Genomic DNA, 17,959 nt, shown 5'->3' with positions numbered 1-17,959 from the left:
TGCAATAGCCCTGGGAACAATTCTGTGAGAGCTGAAATTAAAGTTAGATAGGTTTTGACTGCCTGGGTATTTGAAAACATTGACCCATAACAATCCATTTCACTAAAACCTATTTGTCTTTACATAGCATGGTAACTGCAAAGCCTTCCCAAATGGGGAATCCCTCCTGGGAGACAATGAATCATCAGTCAGAAGCAAAGCTTTGCAAACTTCTTGGATGTTTCTTCCAAAATGCAGGACACAGTTTAAGCAGAATTACCACCTCGGCACTACTCTTGTGAAAGGAAGAGTGATGAGAAGTACACCTAATATGACTTGGGGAAAACAGTGAAACAGACATGTCTGCCTTACAACCCGGGAGGTGACTAACAATATCTGGCTGTCATTTGGCATGCAGCCATGGGTAGAACAAAGAAACCAATACAGCTTTGTGATAAGACACTGCAGGTATGTCTACACTTACTGGGTCAAAGGATTGATCTCCCGGAGTTCAATTTTGGACATCTGGTATAGAGGCATGAAAGCACTCTCTCTGGGGTCCACTGTCTTAGTCACAAGAAGTAACAGAGGTCGACCTCCTTCAGTGAGGGCAGACCTCACAGTCAACTGCAGATACATCAGTTCTAGCTATGCAATTGCCATAGCTAGAATTGCATATCTGCAGTTGACTGTAAGGTCTAGTGTAGCTCAAGACCAAGAGGCTGTCTGTTTTGGTATAATAAGCATGAATACTCATCACCTTGTTATGGTGAGTGGGCTTGTGTGTTTCAATCAACCTGCTGTAGGGAGTCTCATACTCCTGGCAGGGTCACCCATGGTGGCAAGGTCAAGCGAGAGAGTCCAGACGAAGAACAATCCTAAAAGTCCTCAATGGCAGAACAGGTGGATGGCAGCAAGGGTAATACTGTAACAGCTGTGAAGGCGGATGAAGGCTGCAGTGCTCAGGGACTCCCAGTCATCACGGATCACATGCCATTGGACCCGAGCCTTTTGTCTGCCAAGAACCATGTGGTGCCTGAAGTGCAATAGTCCCCCTACATTAAAAGAAATCACATACAAGCATCTTCCTCTGTGTACTACTCTCCTAAACTTAAGCCCTACAGCAACTGGCGAATGTGACAGGAGCAGGATTGTGAAATCTGGAAGCTTTTAGTCATGAATCAGCATGTAGGCAGTGGATGTATGTACCAGTAGCTCTGTTTTGAGGACTGAGGTGGTAGAAAGGTTTGGCTGCTGCATCCACAACTGAGCAGCTCTATTCAGGAGCCGCTCTGCTCACCCCACATGAGGAGGGGGCTAGAAAAGGTGCCCTAAACATAGTCCACCACAATCCCCCTGACTGGATAACTGCGTCCAGTGGGTTCACTTCTATGTGGTCAAAATTGAACAGTAAACTGTAGAACATGGAATATTCAGACTCTAATGGACAATCCAGACAGCGAGTGACCCAAAAAATACACGGCAATTATCACCCATGAGCTTCAACCATTCTACATCGATATAGTTGCCCTCGCAGAAACGCATAGGCCAAAAGAAGGACAGATACGAGAAGAAGGTGGAGGGTGCATGTTTTTCTGGGGGAAAAGAAAACCAAACAAAGAAATATGAATTTATGGAGTAGGATTTGCCACAAAAATGAACTGACAAAGATCCTATCTGAAGCCCCTGTTGGCATCAATAAGCATCTCATGACTCTCTGCTTGAAGCTTGCCAGAAACCAACAGGCAACTGTCATCAGTGGTTATGTACCAACTCTACATGCCAAAGATGATGTGAAGGAGAAGTTCTACACCCAACTGGACAGAGTCCTGAAAGCCGTTGCCAAATAAGACAAAATTATTCTCTTGGGGGATTTCAATGCCAGGGTTGGAAGAGACACAGACCTCTGGTAGACTACCATTGGGAAAGAAGGAGTTGGCAACAGCAACTCCAGTGAAGTGCTCCTCCTTATGAAGCGTGAGGAACAGGAGCTTCTCATTATGAATACCCTCTTCAGCCAGAAAAATTTAAGACCTCATGGCAACATCCTCGACCAACAATGGCACCTCATAGACCATGTCATCCTCTGCGCTCAGGATCAGTGTTGATGTCCATCTCATATGTGCAATGACGAGTGCTGATAACTGCTGGACCAATCACCATCTTATTCAATCCACAATGGCGATTGGGATTGTCACCAAATGGAGAAGTCAGAGGAAAGAGAACCAATGAAAGATCAACATACAAGGCTTGAAGGACTCCATCTCACTAAGTGACTTCTGACAGTGCACCCTCAACATGTGGAAAAACACTGGTGTCAGTTGAAAAAAGTCATCATTGGAGCTTGTGGAGAAACCCCTCGTTACCAGTACAGGAAGCAGACTGGTTTGATGAGAATGATGTGGAAATTCAATGCCTGACTGATGCAAAAAAGAAAGTCTGTAGAGCCTGGCAAAGCAACATCAACTGCACGAGAGAGAGAAGCGTATGCCAAGGCCAAGGCAAAAGTCCAATGTAAAACAAGGACTCCAAACAACCAATGGTGGATGGAGAAGGCACAAGAACTCCAGCACCTCGGCGACATCAATGATACAAAAGGTTTCTTCAATGACACCAAAGCTGTTTATGGACCAAGAAACCTTGGAATCAATCCTCTGAGATCCAAGGATGACTGCTGAAAGACAGTGAAGCCATTGTTTCTCCCTGGAGGGAGCACTATAATGAGCTCTTGAACCACCCCTCCACAGTGTCCTAGAATCCCTTGACCAAATCCCTCAGCAACCACCTAGGGATGATCTTGCAACACTTCCTGCCCTGCGTGAGGTCTAAGCTGCCATCAAAGCAATAAAGTGCAACAAGGCAACTAGACTAGATAGAATCCCCACCAAAATCTTCAAAGAAGGTGGGCCAGAGCTCCACAAACAGCTCCTCCTCCTGATTCTCAAGATCTAGGGTACGGGGCAGATGCTGTGAGATTTCAGAGAGACACTAATTGTCAGTCTCTTCAAGAAGGGTGACAAGGCAGACTGTGGAAACTATTGTGGCATCTCCCTCTGGGCAACAGTAGGGAAAAATCTTAGCTTGAATCCTTGCAAACCAACTCCAGCCACTCTCAGAAGAAATTCTCCCAAAAACCCAGTGTATCTTCCAACCATGCTGAGGAACAGTGGACATGATCTTCACCACCTGGCGACTGCAAGAAAAATGTTGTGAACAAAACCAAACCTTGTACACGAGTTTCATTTACCTGATCAAAGCATTCGACTCAGTCAATCATAGCACCCTGTGGACCATTCTCTCAAAGACTGGCTGTTCCAAAAAATTCATTAGCATCCTGAGGCTGCTTCATAGCAAGATGACTGTCACAGTACTGAGCAACAATGAATCCCAAAGCAACCTCTGTGAGGGCAAATGGGAGTCAAACAATGCTGCATCATTGCCCCATCAGTGTTCTGCATCTTCATAACCATGACCCTTCACTTCATTGATGGCAAGCTTCCAGAGGGTGTGAAGACTGTCTATAAAATGAATGGGAATTGTTTCACTCTCAGGAGACTGAAGGCTAAAAGAAAGACCTCCATTGCCTCGATCATGGAGATGCAGTATGCAGATGAAAATATGGTTGCTGCCCCTTCTCCTGCAGCCCTTCAGGCTATCTTAAGTGCTTTTGCTGAAGCATATGAGAATCTCCGCCTCACAATGAACATCAAAAAGACCAAGGTGCTCCACCAACCCTGGCCAATAGGGCAATCTCATGTACCTTCTATTGAAGTCAATGGAGAACTGCTGGAAAATGTGGAGCACTTCCCATACCTTGGAAGTCAACTTTCCATTAAAGTCAACATTGATGCAGAAATCCAGCATCATCTGAGCTGTACAAGCTCTGCTTTTGCCTGCCTGAGACAATGGGTCTTCGAGAATCAGGACATCTATCTCAAGACAAAACTCCTTGTTTGATGTCAGTGGTTATTCCAATGCTACTGTACACACGTAAAACCTGGACAACATACAAGAATCATTTGAAGGCCCTTGAAGAATATCATCAACACTGTCTCAGGAGAATCCTAAATACTTCTTGGGAGGGTAGATGCACAATTACCATCCTAGAAGAGTCAAACGTGACCAGCACTGAAGCCATTATCATTCAACAACAACTTTTTTGGACTGGTCACGTGGTTCGGATGTCTGATCAAAGCCTCTCACAGCAGATTCTATTTTCTGAGTTGGAGGAAGGGCAGAGCAGCACTGGGGGCCAGCGGAAGTGATGTAAGGACATGATGAAGGCACATATAAAAAAGTGCAGCATCAGTGTTGATACTTGGGAGAACCTTGCCCTGGATCAACCTCAGTGGAGAACGGTTATCTGTGAGGGGATGGTGCAATTTCAGAGGTCCCACCGCAGTGCAGACGAAGAGAGGCGGAAGAGAAGAAAAGAACATCAAAAACTGCTGCCCTGCACCCCTCCAACAGCTACTAAAACCTGCCCCTTCTGTGATAAGATCTGCGGCTCCAGAATCAGTATGATCATCCATCAATAGACTCACAAATAGGAGAGTGACATGAAGACATTCTACTAGTTATCAAGTGACCGCCAAGGACTGTAGGAGAACTGTCACAACAAAATACTAGGTTGGGCATCCCAAGAACAGAAATACCAACACCAATCATCTTTGTTATCTGGAAAGTGACAAATATGGAAAAGGAAAACCTGAATTGCCACTGCAGGTTTCTAGCTTCATAAAGGTAAACCTCATGATGATGGTATCCGTTTTGTATCAGAAAGCCCTAAGAAGTCCTCAGTCTAACACAGTGCACAACAACCATCTTAACAATGACTTTTGAATGTGTATGCCTAGACCATTTCTATTGATGAACCTTTGGGCTTTTTCATCTAAAATTCTTTTAATTGAAAAAAGAGCAATTCAGTTAACAAATTGGACCTAATTCCCAGTCGATGTACAGCAATGTAACTCTACTGAAGTCAATAGTGCTATACCAGCCTATGAAACCTGAAGATCTGCTTTGTCTCCTAAGAGAGTGTGCTATATTATGCTCATCACCGTAATAACTCAGTGCCCTTAGTGTGACCTCAGGATGCCCCATATCTTGTGTAATTCCATCTTCTATTTGAATTACAACACTGTAACTGTACCACTGATGCATTATTAAGGGGACAACTTTTCTTTCCCAAGACAAAATGTGGGGCTCTAAAGAAGACAACATGAGAAGGTAGATTTAGCTAAATTCTGAGCCATGCAATAAAATTTTATCATCTAAAAACTAGAGGCAAACGAAAATGAGCAAAAATGTAAATGAAGGCTTGCTTCTATAAAAATATAAATTCACCAGCAATTATCAGGATGATGATGATGCTAATCTTTTTATATAAAAGAACAAAACCGCCTCTGACTGAATTACAGCTCTGTATTCACAAGTGAAGGGCACAGCTGACATCTACAAGACAACAGCAGATTTCGGCTATTTCTGTAAAGCTCCAGGAACCCAATCCTAAACTACAGGCATGCAATTTAAATTCGTAACCAAAAGCAACAGCGTGAAGTACATTTTTATGTGTTTTAAAAGGCTGTATTGTTAGGGTGTTTAAATTTAAATCATTTTAACACAGCTGAAGGCTTGTTTGCCAAAGTGGAATGAGTCTAGCAGAGGCTTTGCACTTTATGCTGGAGCATCAGGAGCTGATCACTGCTGGAGACAGGATACTACACTGGATGGGTCAATAATGGCATTCACTTCGGGGGAAAGTTGGTCTTTCCATACTGGGTTGGATCCAACATATACTGAATTCAATGTAAATAATCCTGTTGACTTCACTGGGGGATTAGCTCAAACCCTATAGGACCGTGTGCACTGGAGATGGGCCCAAGCTGCAAAGTTTGAAGTCAGAGCTAAATCTTCTCAAATTTCAGAACTGGTAACATGCAGGTTTTTGATTCAGCCCAATGGAGAGTTTGGGGACCAGCTGAAAAGTATGGTTTCATGGTGCCTCAAAGTTTGGATCAGGGTCATCTTTAACACCGACAATAACACTGTGTCTATAAGGAAGTTCTTGGCCCAATTATAGTTTTGGCAACAATATCGGTAAGTGTGTTAATATGTCAATGACAATATTTGTAATGTATATCTGGAATGAATATTCTTATGTTACAAGAGGTGTAATTCTTCTACTCTTAAGAAGAACAAACTTGATACCAAACCTTCTTTAAGACAAGTACTTCAGAGTATCCATTTTTAAATTAGATCAAAGACATGTACACAACAGAAGATGCAGAAAACCCTGCAAGCAGAAGTAAGCATTTGCCCAGCTTTTGTTGATTTAAGCTGTTAAGTGAAACCACTAAGCGATTCATTGTTTAGCAGTGCTGACCTCTGGCCTTGGTTGAGACTCACCAGTGCATGAAAAGAAGATACTGAAAAGATTCCAAGACGGCCCATTGCAACTTTAGTTGGACGACTTGCAAAAGCAAGTAGTCTTTTTGGATTTGGCAGCTCTCCTCCTTGGAGGCTAGCTAAATAACAACGATAACGAAATAGGTCCATTTGGAACTGCTCAAGGTTCTGTTCCCAAACAAAGATCTGCAAAAAATGAGAATTGGGGAATGACAGGGAAAAGAAAAAGAGCATAGCAGTAAATATCTTTTTAAAAATACTAGAAAAAGCACATTAAATTAAATCTTCTGTCAACATAGACTGCATTTCCAAGAAGGGGAAAAAAACAAAAAAATGATTCAAAGTTTTTTTAATTAGCTGAATAACAAATATTTTTATGTTCATGGTAGAAATCTTCTCCCAAGGCAACTGCTACTTTGAGTCAATGCTAATTAACAGTATTAAAATTCCATTTTTCATTTCCTTTGTTTCCCAGGATTCTCTTAAGACTTATCTTTTATACATCATGGACAATGGAGATACGAAAGATCAAAACAAACAAACAAACAAACAAGTGAAAAAAACAACCCAGCAAGATTCTACAAATAGAGTCCTGGCTCTTTATCACCATCAACAGTAGTTTAAGAATCAGTGAAGTTTGGTGTTATACTTGAAAAAGACCAGAGGTACACTGGAGATAATCAATCTTATCACTGGAAGACCCATATAATCAGTCTGTTTGAGGACTCATTTAAGTAATTCAAATATTTTCAGAGTGCTAAAAAACCCCTCAAAATAAAGGGACATAAAAACTGATGTGTCTTCTGATAGTGGTTTTAAAGCCTTTGAAAAGAACCACTTGAACAGCAAGATAAGCATCCCTTCCCACGCTCACCTCTTCCCAAAGGTTTCTGGGGTGGTAGGAAATCTTTGTAACTCAGCACATTAAACACCCAGAAGCCCCTTCCTTCTACTGCTAGAATTCCAAACACATTTGGCAGCCTTGGTAAAAGTGCTACTGTCTAACGAAACAGTGTCCATATGTTCGTTTCCTAAAATAAGGTGCCATTGTGACAGCAGGAGAGACATCTGCTCTAGGATTTCTGTTTTTCAAATGCAGCTAAACTGTCCACTTTAAGTTGGAAGTACAGCAACAGAGGACTCATGATGCCATTGCTAACTACAAAGCTGATGAGAGCAAACAGAGAACTGAGGCCGTTTCTTAGTTCCATACTTTGGTAGGAGGGAGTAGAGAAGAATCCAGTTGTTCAATATTTAAGCTCCTAACAGCAGCAGCATTACAAGTCTCTAAGACATTTTATATTAATCTGATTCAGATATATAAATAGGATTACCTGATCAAGTATGGTCTTCTTCTTCTTGGAGTCCGTTACTGAAGACAGCTGCATTTCACCCATTTTCTTCATTTTCTCATCCATATCTATCTTCTGTTCCAGCTTTTTTATTTCGGTTTTCAGAAGTTTGACTGTATCCTCTTTGTGATGTTGTCTTGCTACCGCTGTTGCACAAGCAGAGTGGATTGCAGTGATCCAGTTCTCTAGTTCTGTTTGGCTAGAGGTCTGGTGAGATGGAAAGGGGGGAAAACAGTCAGGGTCCTCTTAAAACTGATGAGAGATTAAAAAATGCATTTCCCAGGAGATTTCCCTTCCCTTGATCTCAAGAAACAAAGCCTCAAATCCACTTATATCAGAAGAAATAAGAAACTGTCATTCTGCACTGCAGGAAATGAGCCATTTTTAATTGAGGTCCCTGTGTTTAGTATTTAGAATTACACATATAGCACATTTGCTATATTCGCTACCAAAAGTTTAAAATTACCTCGTCGGCCTTTGTAAAGCTATAATAATTTGTAGAATTAAATGAATTCTTTTAGACTGCAAATTCCTTGAGGCAGACCATATAGCTGTTTCAAGGTTCCTAACAGGGTGAAGCCCATTGTTGGCATGCAAAAATTAATAATATATTAACGAAATGATACATAGCCATAGCATCAGCTTATACCTTAACAAAGTGCTAAGGATAGCTGCTTCCAAATGGAGGTCTCAAAGCACTTTATAGTCATTAATAGATACAGTCCTCATGAACACCCCTGGAAAGCAGGTAAGTACAATTATCTGTACGTTACAGATGGGAATGAGGACTACTGTTAAATGAGTGGCCCTTATCAAAGAGCATGTAATGAAAGAGCTGGAATATTAACAGGATTTCCGTAATATCAGTCCTGAGCTTTAATCACTGAACAACTTGCCCTTCTTATCATACTAACAGAGGGCAGGGAATAGACTCCCGTAAGGTGCTGCCCAGATGGGCAGCAGTATCAAACTGAGATAGGTGGTCAAAAGCTACGCCATCACTAAAAACTCCTTTGTGTGTAAAAATGAAAGTAAATAAGCCTTGAGAAAACAAAAGACTTGTGGGCTCAACTCTCAGTTATGCTAATGGCCCATGTACACCATGATGGCAATGTAAAGAGGACTTTACACTGGATGTATGTATGGATGTAAACAGCCCATAGCTTGAATGGGAATCAAGCTTCTCCATATCTACTGCTGATAAGAGGATCCCCCCACCTTTCCCAAGAATATTAATTAGGGATGCCAGCCACATGAAAATAAAATGTTAAATGGTACTGCTCTTCTTTTGCTCACAGATGAACAAGTTCCTTCTGATCATCCTGCCTTTTCAGCTTTCTCTTGATTTAATTACAAAATCTTCCAGTAAATCATTAAAAAAGTAAGTTTCTCACACAAACACCCACAGCCAGAGGGATCCAATTTACATGCACATACTTCCTCTCCTGCTCATTTTTTTCTAGTCTGTTTTCTATTCTATTTATCAGATGAATGTTTTATTGGACTTGCTACTATTCTAGTCTGGAAAAAATATGTCACCATGTATCTTCCCCTATTTGGAGGGATGAGAGACACAAGGTAGGTAAGGTAATATCTCCTTACTGAAGCAACTTTTCTTGGTGGAAGGAACAAGGTTTTAAGCTTTAGGTCTTGAAAAATATATGTTACCAGGCTTGTTTTGTGATGGCGCTATGCATGTTTCCTTTGAGGATTATAAATGAGAGGTCAGTTATGGAATGATTATTTTATGAAAAGTGTTCACCCACAGGTAATGGGGTGTTTTTGTTTTCTGCCATTTCCTGTCTTTCAAGAGCACAGCGACTATCTGGTCTCATCCACACAGCTGTGGTTGGAGCATTTCGTGCATCGGATCAAGTTTACCACTTGCTGTGATAGGCATGTGTGGCTAAGGTTCTTGAAAGTGCAGTGGGAATATGCATCACCACAACAGTGGAATTATGTCTGCAGGTTTTGCCTCTGTTGTTCTGGCAGGTCTGGTGCAGTTTTCAATTCCTGTTCTTGGGGGAGCTGGCTTCTGATGATGAGCTTAGTGAGGCTGGGGTTTGTTTGAAGGCCAAAGGAGGGGATTTCAAGGAAGATTTCTTTCAAGAACTGGTCACTATCAAATATGGGTTACAACTGCTTGATGATATCCTGCAAAGGTTCCCACAAGGGGTGGTAAAGAAAAATTAGAGGAGTGGGCTTGGTGGGTTTCTTCCCTCCCCTGTATCCTTCTAGGGTAGTTGGGTGGCCTATTTCACAATGCAATATACTTTCTTGCTATGCTGAAGGCTCTGTCCCTTACAAAACCATAAGTTGGTCCAATAAAAGATATTACATTTCCCACTCATCTCTCTTATGTGGTTGCAACAACACTGCAAACGTATCTGGAGGGATGTCAACCTAAAGAGTCCGCAAAGATGAATGATCTTAAGTTAAAGCACTGGATTCAGGGAGGCTGGGTTCAGTTCCAGTTCTGCCAGGGTCTTTCAGTGTGACCTCAGGCACATCACTTAAAGTCTAACCAAAGACCCCCCCATTGATTTCCAAGTAGTATGAATCAGGCCCTTAGTCACTCTCTGCTTCAATTCCTCATGTGAAAAATGGGATACTTCCCCATTTCATAAACTGTTGCAGAGCAATATGTATTACTGTATGTGAACAGAGCTATTTGAAATCCTTGCTTTCCCCTCTCATGTCAGCAGCTAAGACTGCAGCATTTCCCAGACCTTAGCTTTCTAAAGTCACCTTCAGGACCCTGAAATTAACTATAACCCCTTCAAATCCAATCTGTATTGTAAAAGGCCTGCTCTTAATTCACGTAACGTCTTTACATAGCCTGCCCCTCCCCCAGAATGCTTGTCTGGAGGTAGTGTCAGCGGGAGGGCAGAGAGGGGTGGTGCTGGATTAGAGAATGTGACACAGACATTATTTCATGAAAATCCATCATATTATTTGAGATTATTTTATAGCTAATAAAATTATTAAATACAAAATAAAATCTCCTAGCCCTCTCAGTAAGCCCTCAATACTTCACAGCACACTGTAAAACAAAGTTTTATAGTCAACTACATGTTGTAAGAGACTCAACAGACTTCTTTCATACGCCAACCTTTAATAGCAATCTGTAGCCAATCTCGTGGCTGTGACTAGCATCCCATCTTGTTCTAAGCCAGCCTCGTGATGGTAACTCACCCATAAAGATCTCTACCACAGTCTGTTTTCTAGGGAAGAGGAAGACTGCATCTTCCTAGTCAAGCAGAGGTGATTATTATTTGCTAGAGACCTCCTCCAATTTTCATCAATATCAACAGAAACATTCCCAAGGGGGCCCTGTTCAGGAAAACAATTAATCACATACTGAAACCCCCTCTTCTTCTCTGGAATTACAGGCATGCTTACGGATAAGCATATGTTTACATACTTTCCTGAATGGGAATGTTTTCCTGAGTTTCTATGAGCTGGATCAGACCCATATTGACAGAATTAACCATATGTCTCTGTCTTCCACTGATACCATGCAAGCAGACCTGTAGCACCTTAAAGACTAACAATTTTATTTAATAGGTGATGAGCTTTCATGGGAAAGACCCACTGTTACATGACTGCTTGATTTGTTTTGCAAAGATACCAACTAAAATGTCTACCCCTGTAAGACTATTCATACCATGGAAATTGTACCGAATTTCCACGTTAAATCTAAACAAGTTCACAGCTATCTGACCAGCTCTCGGCCTGTGGAATTCACAAGAGTTTGCCACCAATCCCGACAATCAGTAGAACCTCACTTGGGGAGCAGCACTACTGAAATCTATCCAACTATTTGTGGAGTAATGACTGCTAATTGAGAGTCAGGGTGGCAGCAACTAGCCCTTATTGTATAAAACCCTTTATTGTACAGATGATGGTGGGAAATCATTAAAATAAGACAGCATGTTTGTGTGTTCAACTATATGGTAATCTACAGTGCAATAATAATTGTCAAATGTCCTTTTTCTCTTTTAAAATAACATTTTTTGTGTCAGATTGATGTTTTTTTTCCAAGCTTTGGAGCTTTTCTTGGAGGGAGGAGCTATTTTTTGTTAAGTATTTTAAGAGTCTATCCTCTTGGGGGGCCAGGGGAGGGAAATGGAACAGGCTGTTAAGCAAACAGACCAAAAGATCACTCTGCCTCCAGTGAAAAGGGAAAAATGTGTAAACAGGATACATGTATCTCAAATGTAAGTATGTGATATTGCAAGATGCACTGAACTTCTGGTAAATGTGTCTGACATCCACATGTAATGGATTTATATAGGCATGATAGAAACTGACTGAACAGGGAATTATAGTGTAGGTGTCTGATGTCTCTGGATGCAGTGCAGTGAGAAAGGCTCTTACAGAACATATAAAGAGTGGATTTATCTTTCCAATAAGCCTACAGTCCTCATCAGAGGGAAATAAGCTACTCTAGCAACCTGGTATTTTTAAAAACTAACTAATACAACATTTCGTTCTATATTAGTCTTCCTCTGCATGTTATTACTAGTTAAGAAACACTGTTGAACAGCAGTGTACATGCTCCAGCAATTCTGTGTCCATTGGATTAAGCCCTGGGGCTACAATTATTTACAAATTATTTCCACAATTATGGCTGTTTCTTTCCTTCTCCCCAAATCCACCCCTGCATTTTCTTCTAATTCTGCTCCTTTAGAATTACATGAATTCCATTATATAGGCAATTCCCCCCCATGCCCCAAAAAAGAAAGATTTCATAAGTCACAAAAAACCAATAATTTACTTCGAAAAGGTTCATTTTTGCTCTCTCTCACATAAAGTTAAAAGAAAATCTAAGTCACGACATTTTGACACAGAGCTTTTAATGAATAAGACCCTGCATTCCACAAAGGAAATGTACTAAATGTGATTTTTTTTTTTTAATTTAGCCCCTACTGGCATTAATTTTACATGAAGGAAAGTTTTCCAAAAGAAATGCACCTGAAAGATTTTATACTCATGTAAATATATCTGATGTGGTGGTGCTTCACCGCTTATTTAATCAAAACTGAGGCCACATGCTACTGTATTTTCCATCACGGATGGAAAGATTCCACAACACCACACCACCCTCACCTCCACCCCTCCCCCCACAAAAAAAACAAAACAAAACAAAGCAATAAAACTATCTCCTAGCAGAAAGGCATTGGAAAAGAGAAGGGGAGCAACAAAGAAAAACAAATATTAATTATGGAAATATGTTGGGATTTCAGAAATGTAAATGTGGATAGACTTTAGCCTCTCATTCTGCAAGAGTAGCTTTGAATATAAAATTATAGTAAAATTCAGACTTTTTTCCATTTGATCACCAGTTAATATTCCCAAATTATCACAAGACCAAAAAATTTTTTTCACTAAATATGAAAAATTGCATTATAAAGCTAGCCTTATAAAGTGACGATAGTACAGCTGGGAAGTAACAGCTGAATGCAGGCTGGTCACTCAGTTTGGTAAGGAAAGAATGTCAGATCTTAGCTGACAGGAGTTTTGGTGTGAAAGAAAGGCTGGATTGGGCCCCTAAAAACTGAGCAAGGCAAAGCTTTATTGTTTAAAATCTGCAAGACCTTTAAAACCACAGTATGCACAGGGCGAAGACCGTGAAATGTGCAGTGAGTTTGCTGTGAGAAGTGTGGGATTCTTCACTGTGAACTGTAATGAAAAGAACCTGGAAACCTCCAACTATTTCCTGTTAATTCACACAACTTATGCTCACATAAATTTCTCAGAGCTCTCTGTAAGGTCTCATCTGCAATTACATATCTACGGTGACAGGCAGATTGTGTTTTAGCCAGAGGCATAGTTGGAAGGGTTGAGTGGGATGCTGCTCCCCAGACTGCAAACGTGGGGCAGACAGAATTTGCTGTTCTCCCCAAACTGTGGCCCCGTTGGCCTGAATGGAGTTACCCTCCCAAACATACACATCAATCTATGCCTACAGTTTTACCCCTTCTGGGGCACTACGTATCGTAGTTTGGTCTTGCCCATGGCGATGGGAGCAATCAGTGTTATAATCATGGCCTTACACTGTATTAAAGTTCTGGTGTTCACAGGGTTGCAATACCATTTGCTGACATGTTACTAGCCGACTTTAAACCTATCTACACAAGCAGAGAGCACAGCACATTATAAAGCAGCAGACTCAGCCTTGTAGGAAGGACCCCAATTTGGTGTCAAGGCCCCTCAGAGTTGTTCTCTCTACATAATAAATGAATGCTACTGAGCAGGAATTCCATCCTTTCTACTTGCCTAGAGCAAAGTCCTGACCCCACGGAAGTCAATGGGAATTCTGCCATGGAATTCAATGGGGTCAGAATTTCACCCCACCCTGCAAGAGGGGCAAAAGAGTTTGAGAGAGAACAATTCCTTAGAATTCAAGAGCAGAACAAACCTGAAAGAGGAATGCATCCCCAAGGGAATTGCTGAGGCAAAAAACAAAGTCTTTCTTTGGGTGCTCAGGCACTGCTTGCACTATACTGTTTTCTACCCAGACAGCGTGCTTTGGGATGCTGTTGTGGTCTATTCCAGATCTGCCATCGCCCTCATAGAAGAATAATGTACATCCTGGAAAAAAACACAAGAAAAGCATTAGCAAGCAGCACATTTAAATACCATAAATCCACGTCTATTCAATGCTTTGTGGCAGCAGAATGCAGTGCTCATACTCTGAGTCCTCCAAAAGTAAAAACTAAATCAACACTTGGGCAGCTATAGTGATGCACATAAATGGATCTTCCATACAGACAACATAAAATCTATTGGTCTGGCAGGAGAAGTTTTCTTCAGTATGTACTACCCACTTCTCAGTAACACTGATGGCAGTCTTAAAGGTAAATACCCACACCACCTATTGACAATACATTCCTCTGTGCTTGGAAATATGGGTGAAATGCTTAAAAGTGCCTTTCTGCCTATATTTTCGTCCAACCATACTTTATTGCTATTGTGTTCGCACTCACATGCCTTTTTATTCCTCTTTACAAACACTTTACTTTTAACCCTTTAATTTTATGTCCTATTTTCTTTCCAAAACTTGTCCTCATTTCTGCCTTCATTTAAGACAATAGGACAATGAAGTGCTTCTGTCAGGCACAGTGATGGCCTTTGAACTGACAAGTCTCGTCCCAGGGCACACTTTTGTCTCCTCCAACAAGGAGCCAGCTTGAGAAAAAAAACAAAGTGGCGGGATTCATGGAAAGAGATCTGCTCACGAGCAAGGTGCGTGTACATGAGCCTTTTTGGAGGAAAGAGAGAGTGGAAGCAGGAATTTATATCTGGATAGACCTTGCCCTGCATTGGTAGGACCCAATTCCTCTCTTCATCACTTCCTGTCTTCACTTGCTACTCCAGCCAGCTTGCTCAAAACATCACTTCGCTGTCACTGTGGCTCTTCAGAAGCAATCAACAACTCCTCCACCAACTCCATTCTCTTCTTGTGAGGGTTCCATGCCTCGGCCCCTCACTCAATAGCAGCACCCTTCCCTGCCTTGCTCCTTGGAGAAAGGGGTTGCCACACATTAGTAGGAAGAGGGGGCAGGAAAGCAGACCAGCGGAGATTGGAAAAAAGAGAATGAAGCAAATATGATCTAAAATTAAAGCCCACATTTGAAAGATTTAAAAAAAAAATAGTAGGTTTACTCCAAAGCCTGCAATGCTGTTGGAGTGAATTTAGTGAATATAACCTAATGATGGAATGATCTCCCATTGTTATGAGAAATCATTCCATCAATAGATTTTTTTTTAAACTTCTGCTCTTAAACTTGAAGCTGCCGGAGAACAGAAGCAACATGGCAGAAGCCAAAGTGCGTGCGAAGATAATTTGTTCACCAGGACACATTCAGCTCTTGGCCTCACTGCCAATATTGCCATCAATAGTGGCTCTCTAACCCACCCATCCAACCTTGCCAGCCCACAGAGCCATGGCAAGCTGTGGGTGTCCATATTCTAACATCCGAAGGGCTTTTATTAATGGCTTTTTGCCTGTACCATGGATGGGAAAATATAGGTACAGATGGAAGCTGTGAACATAATTCTCTAAGATGGCTCTGTCTGCACATGGCCCCATCAATACAACAGAAATTAAAAACTCAAACATGTCGGACCATGTAATCCCCTCAGAAAAACAGACTGCTGTGAACTGACCCAGTAAGCCTTGTAGAGTAGATAGATCCTCAGGGAAACCATTGCCTTGCTTAAACTGCGCTTTAACTACTAGTGACTATGTGACAGAGCGATAGCTGTGTTAGTCTGTAGTCTATCAAAACAAAAAAGCAGTCACATAGCACTTTAAAGACTAACAAAATAATTAGTCTCCATGACTGCTTTTTTTGCTTTATTAGTTATTATGTTTCCTTGAAACTAGGGATCAAGTTTTTCTTAAAATGACTGAATCCCAATGAATATCTGTGAAATCGGGTTAGATTTAAGTCATCCCCCTGGAAAAAAGCGAATGAAGAAAACACACACACACACACACACACACACACACACACACCCTTGTTCCCACGTGATGTGTTAGCTATTGTTCAATGTGTCTTCAACATGGTGGGGAGAATGAAGTGCATGGAGGACTGAGCATTTTCAATGAAGATTCTAACTTATAGACTTCATAGAAAAAATCTTTTTACTTTTCAGGCAAAATCTCATTAGTCTGTAACTTTCAGATCTCTGCAATTTCTGCTACCATTCAATATTATATGAACATTTAACTTCAACAATGAATGACTAGCTTTTTCTGTTGAAAACAGTGATCAGAATGGAAAGTGATGCACGGTTACCCCCCTTAGCCCAACATTTGCAGCCAAACAATAGCAGCTGTGAACTTCAAAGCTTAGTTTAAATGCTACATTATTAAGCCGCAGCAATCTAAGAGACAAACCCTGGGACTTGGGTCAAAGCACTTTAAAATAACATTGCCTTTATGCTCATCCTTCCCTTTTCCCCCATCCCAGATGGCTCTTTGTTTACCAATTCTTCACAGCCAGCCTTTCCTGTCACATTGCCTCAGCTAGAGGGAAACTGGGGGGTTCTCTCTGCTTCCTCAGAGGTGGTATCTCTCTTCCTTTATTTCCCCAAACTCTGCCACAATTGCAATGAAAGGCTGTATTTCAACTACTGCTTCGAACATAGGCACATGCTAACCTGGCAAGGACTATGGTGTCACAAACCTATTTTTCATCTTTGGAGCTCAGCAGGTTCTTTTCCATTGGCTAGTCTCTAAGGGACAGTCAGCATAAAAAAGCAAAGCTATGTCAGGCAACCTAGTTACAACATGGCTTTCCCCTTGGCTCACTTAAAACGTGGTTCCATTTTGTAGTGCACACAAGACAGCATCATGCTTTCGGTAGTCCTAGCTACATTATGAAGGCTATGTTGTTACCAGACCCCCTGGCAATTCTACTCACAGTGTACACCGGCTCTTAAAGAGCTGGGAAATGGATGATTGAGTACAAACATGAGCTTGGTTTCTCCACTTTGCTGCTGACGATGATTGAACAGAGCCTCCCAAAAGGCCACCTTACAGAGCCAATTTTAACCTAGGATGCCTGTTTCTTTATTATTGTTCTTATTTATTCGTCTTATAGTACTACCTAGAGTCCCCAGCTGAGATCATGCTACAAGATAAAATTGTGCTGTAATTATATTCTCCAGGTAAAGTGGTATGATAGAATGTCAAACAAAACCGTGTTGACCAGAACAAAACAAACCGGAAGCCAATGGAGGCTCAGATCAAGAAGAGAAAATGGCGATGGGCAGGCCATATCCTGGAACGTTTCACAAGCCAAACATTAGAATGGAATCCAAAGGGAAGAGGAAAAGGGGACATCCCAAACAAACATGGCAACCAAGTTTCCTGAACGAATTAAAAGCAGCTGCCTTAATGTGGGATCAAATCAAGACTCTAGCCAAGGATCGCACAAGATGGAGAATGACTGTGGAGGCCCTGTGCTCTGCTAGGAGTCCAAAGGATTAATCACTTATTTATATTCTCATAACACAGAACACTCTATCAGGATCAGTGCCCCATTACACTAAGCCTTGTACAAATGCACAGAGACACCGTCCTTACCCCAAGGAGCTTATCAGTGAATGACAGCTGTCACACAGTGGCTGAAGGCACAGCTTTAGCACCAACTCCATGATCACAGCAGACAGGGATTAGATTATGACACTTTCATCAACTTGCT

General features: G+C 41.5%; 1 protein-coding gene across 1 annotated transcript in view; it reads right to left on the bottom strand.

The window, feature by feature from the left end:
- The window catches only part of TIAM1 (TIAM Rac1 associated GEF 1), a 148,124-nt gene that overhangs the window by 93,379 nt on the left and 36,786 nt on the right, over positions 1-17,959 (bottom strand). The window contains exons 5-7 of the mRNA XM_074997087.1: positions 14,164-14,336; positions 7,722-7,946; positions 6,388-6,573 (exon numbers count right to left, since the gene is read on the bottom strand). Coding sequence (XP_074853188.1) covers positions 6,388-6,573; positions 7,722-7,946; positions 14,164-14,336 — 584 coding nt within the window. The remainder of the gene's footprint in view (positions 1-6,387; positions 6,574-7,721; positions 7,947-14,163; positions 14,337-17,959) is intronic.

Source organism: Carettochelys insculpta, chromosome 1 (assembly GCF_033958435.1).
Source record: "Carettochelys insculpta isolate YL-2023 chromosome 1, ASM3395843v1, whole genome shotgun sequence".
Lineage (NCBI taxonomy): Eukaryota > Metazoa > Chordata > Testudines > Carettochelyidae > Carettochelys > Carettochelys insculpta.
Note: the sequence above shows the minus strand (reverse complement) of the source record. Positions and strands in the feature narration are given on the sequence as shown.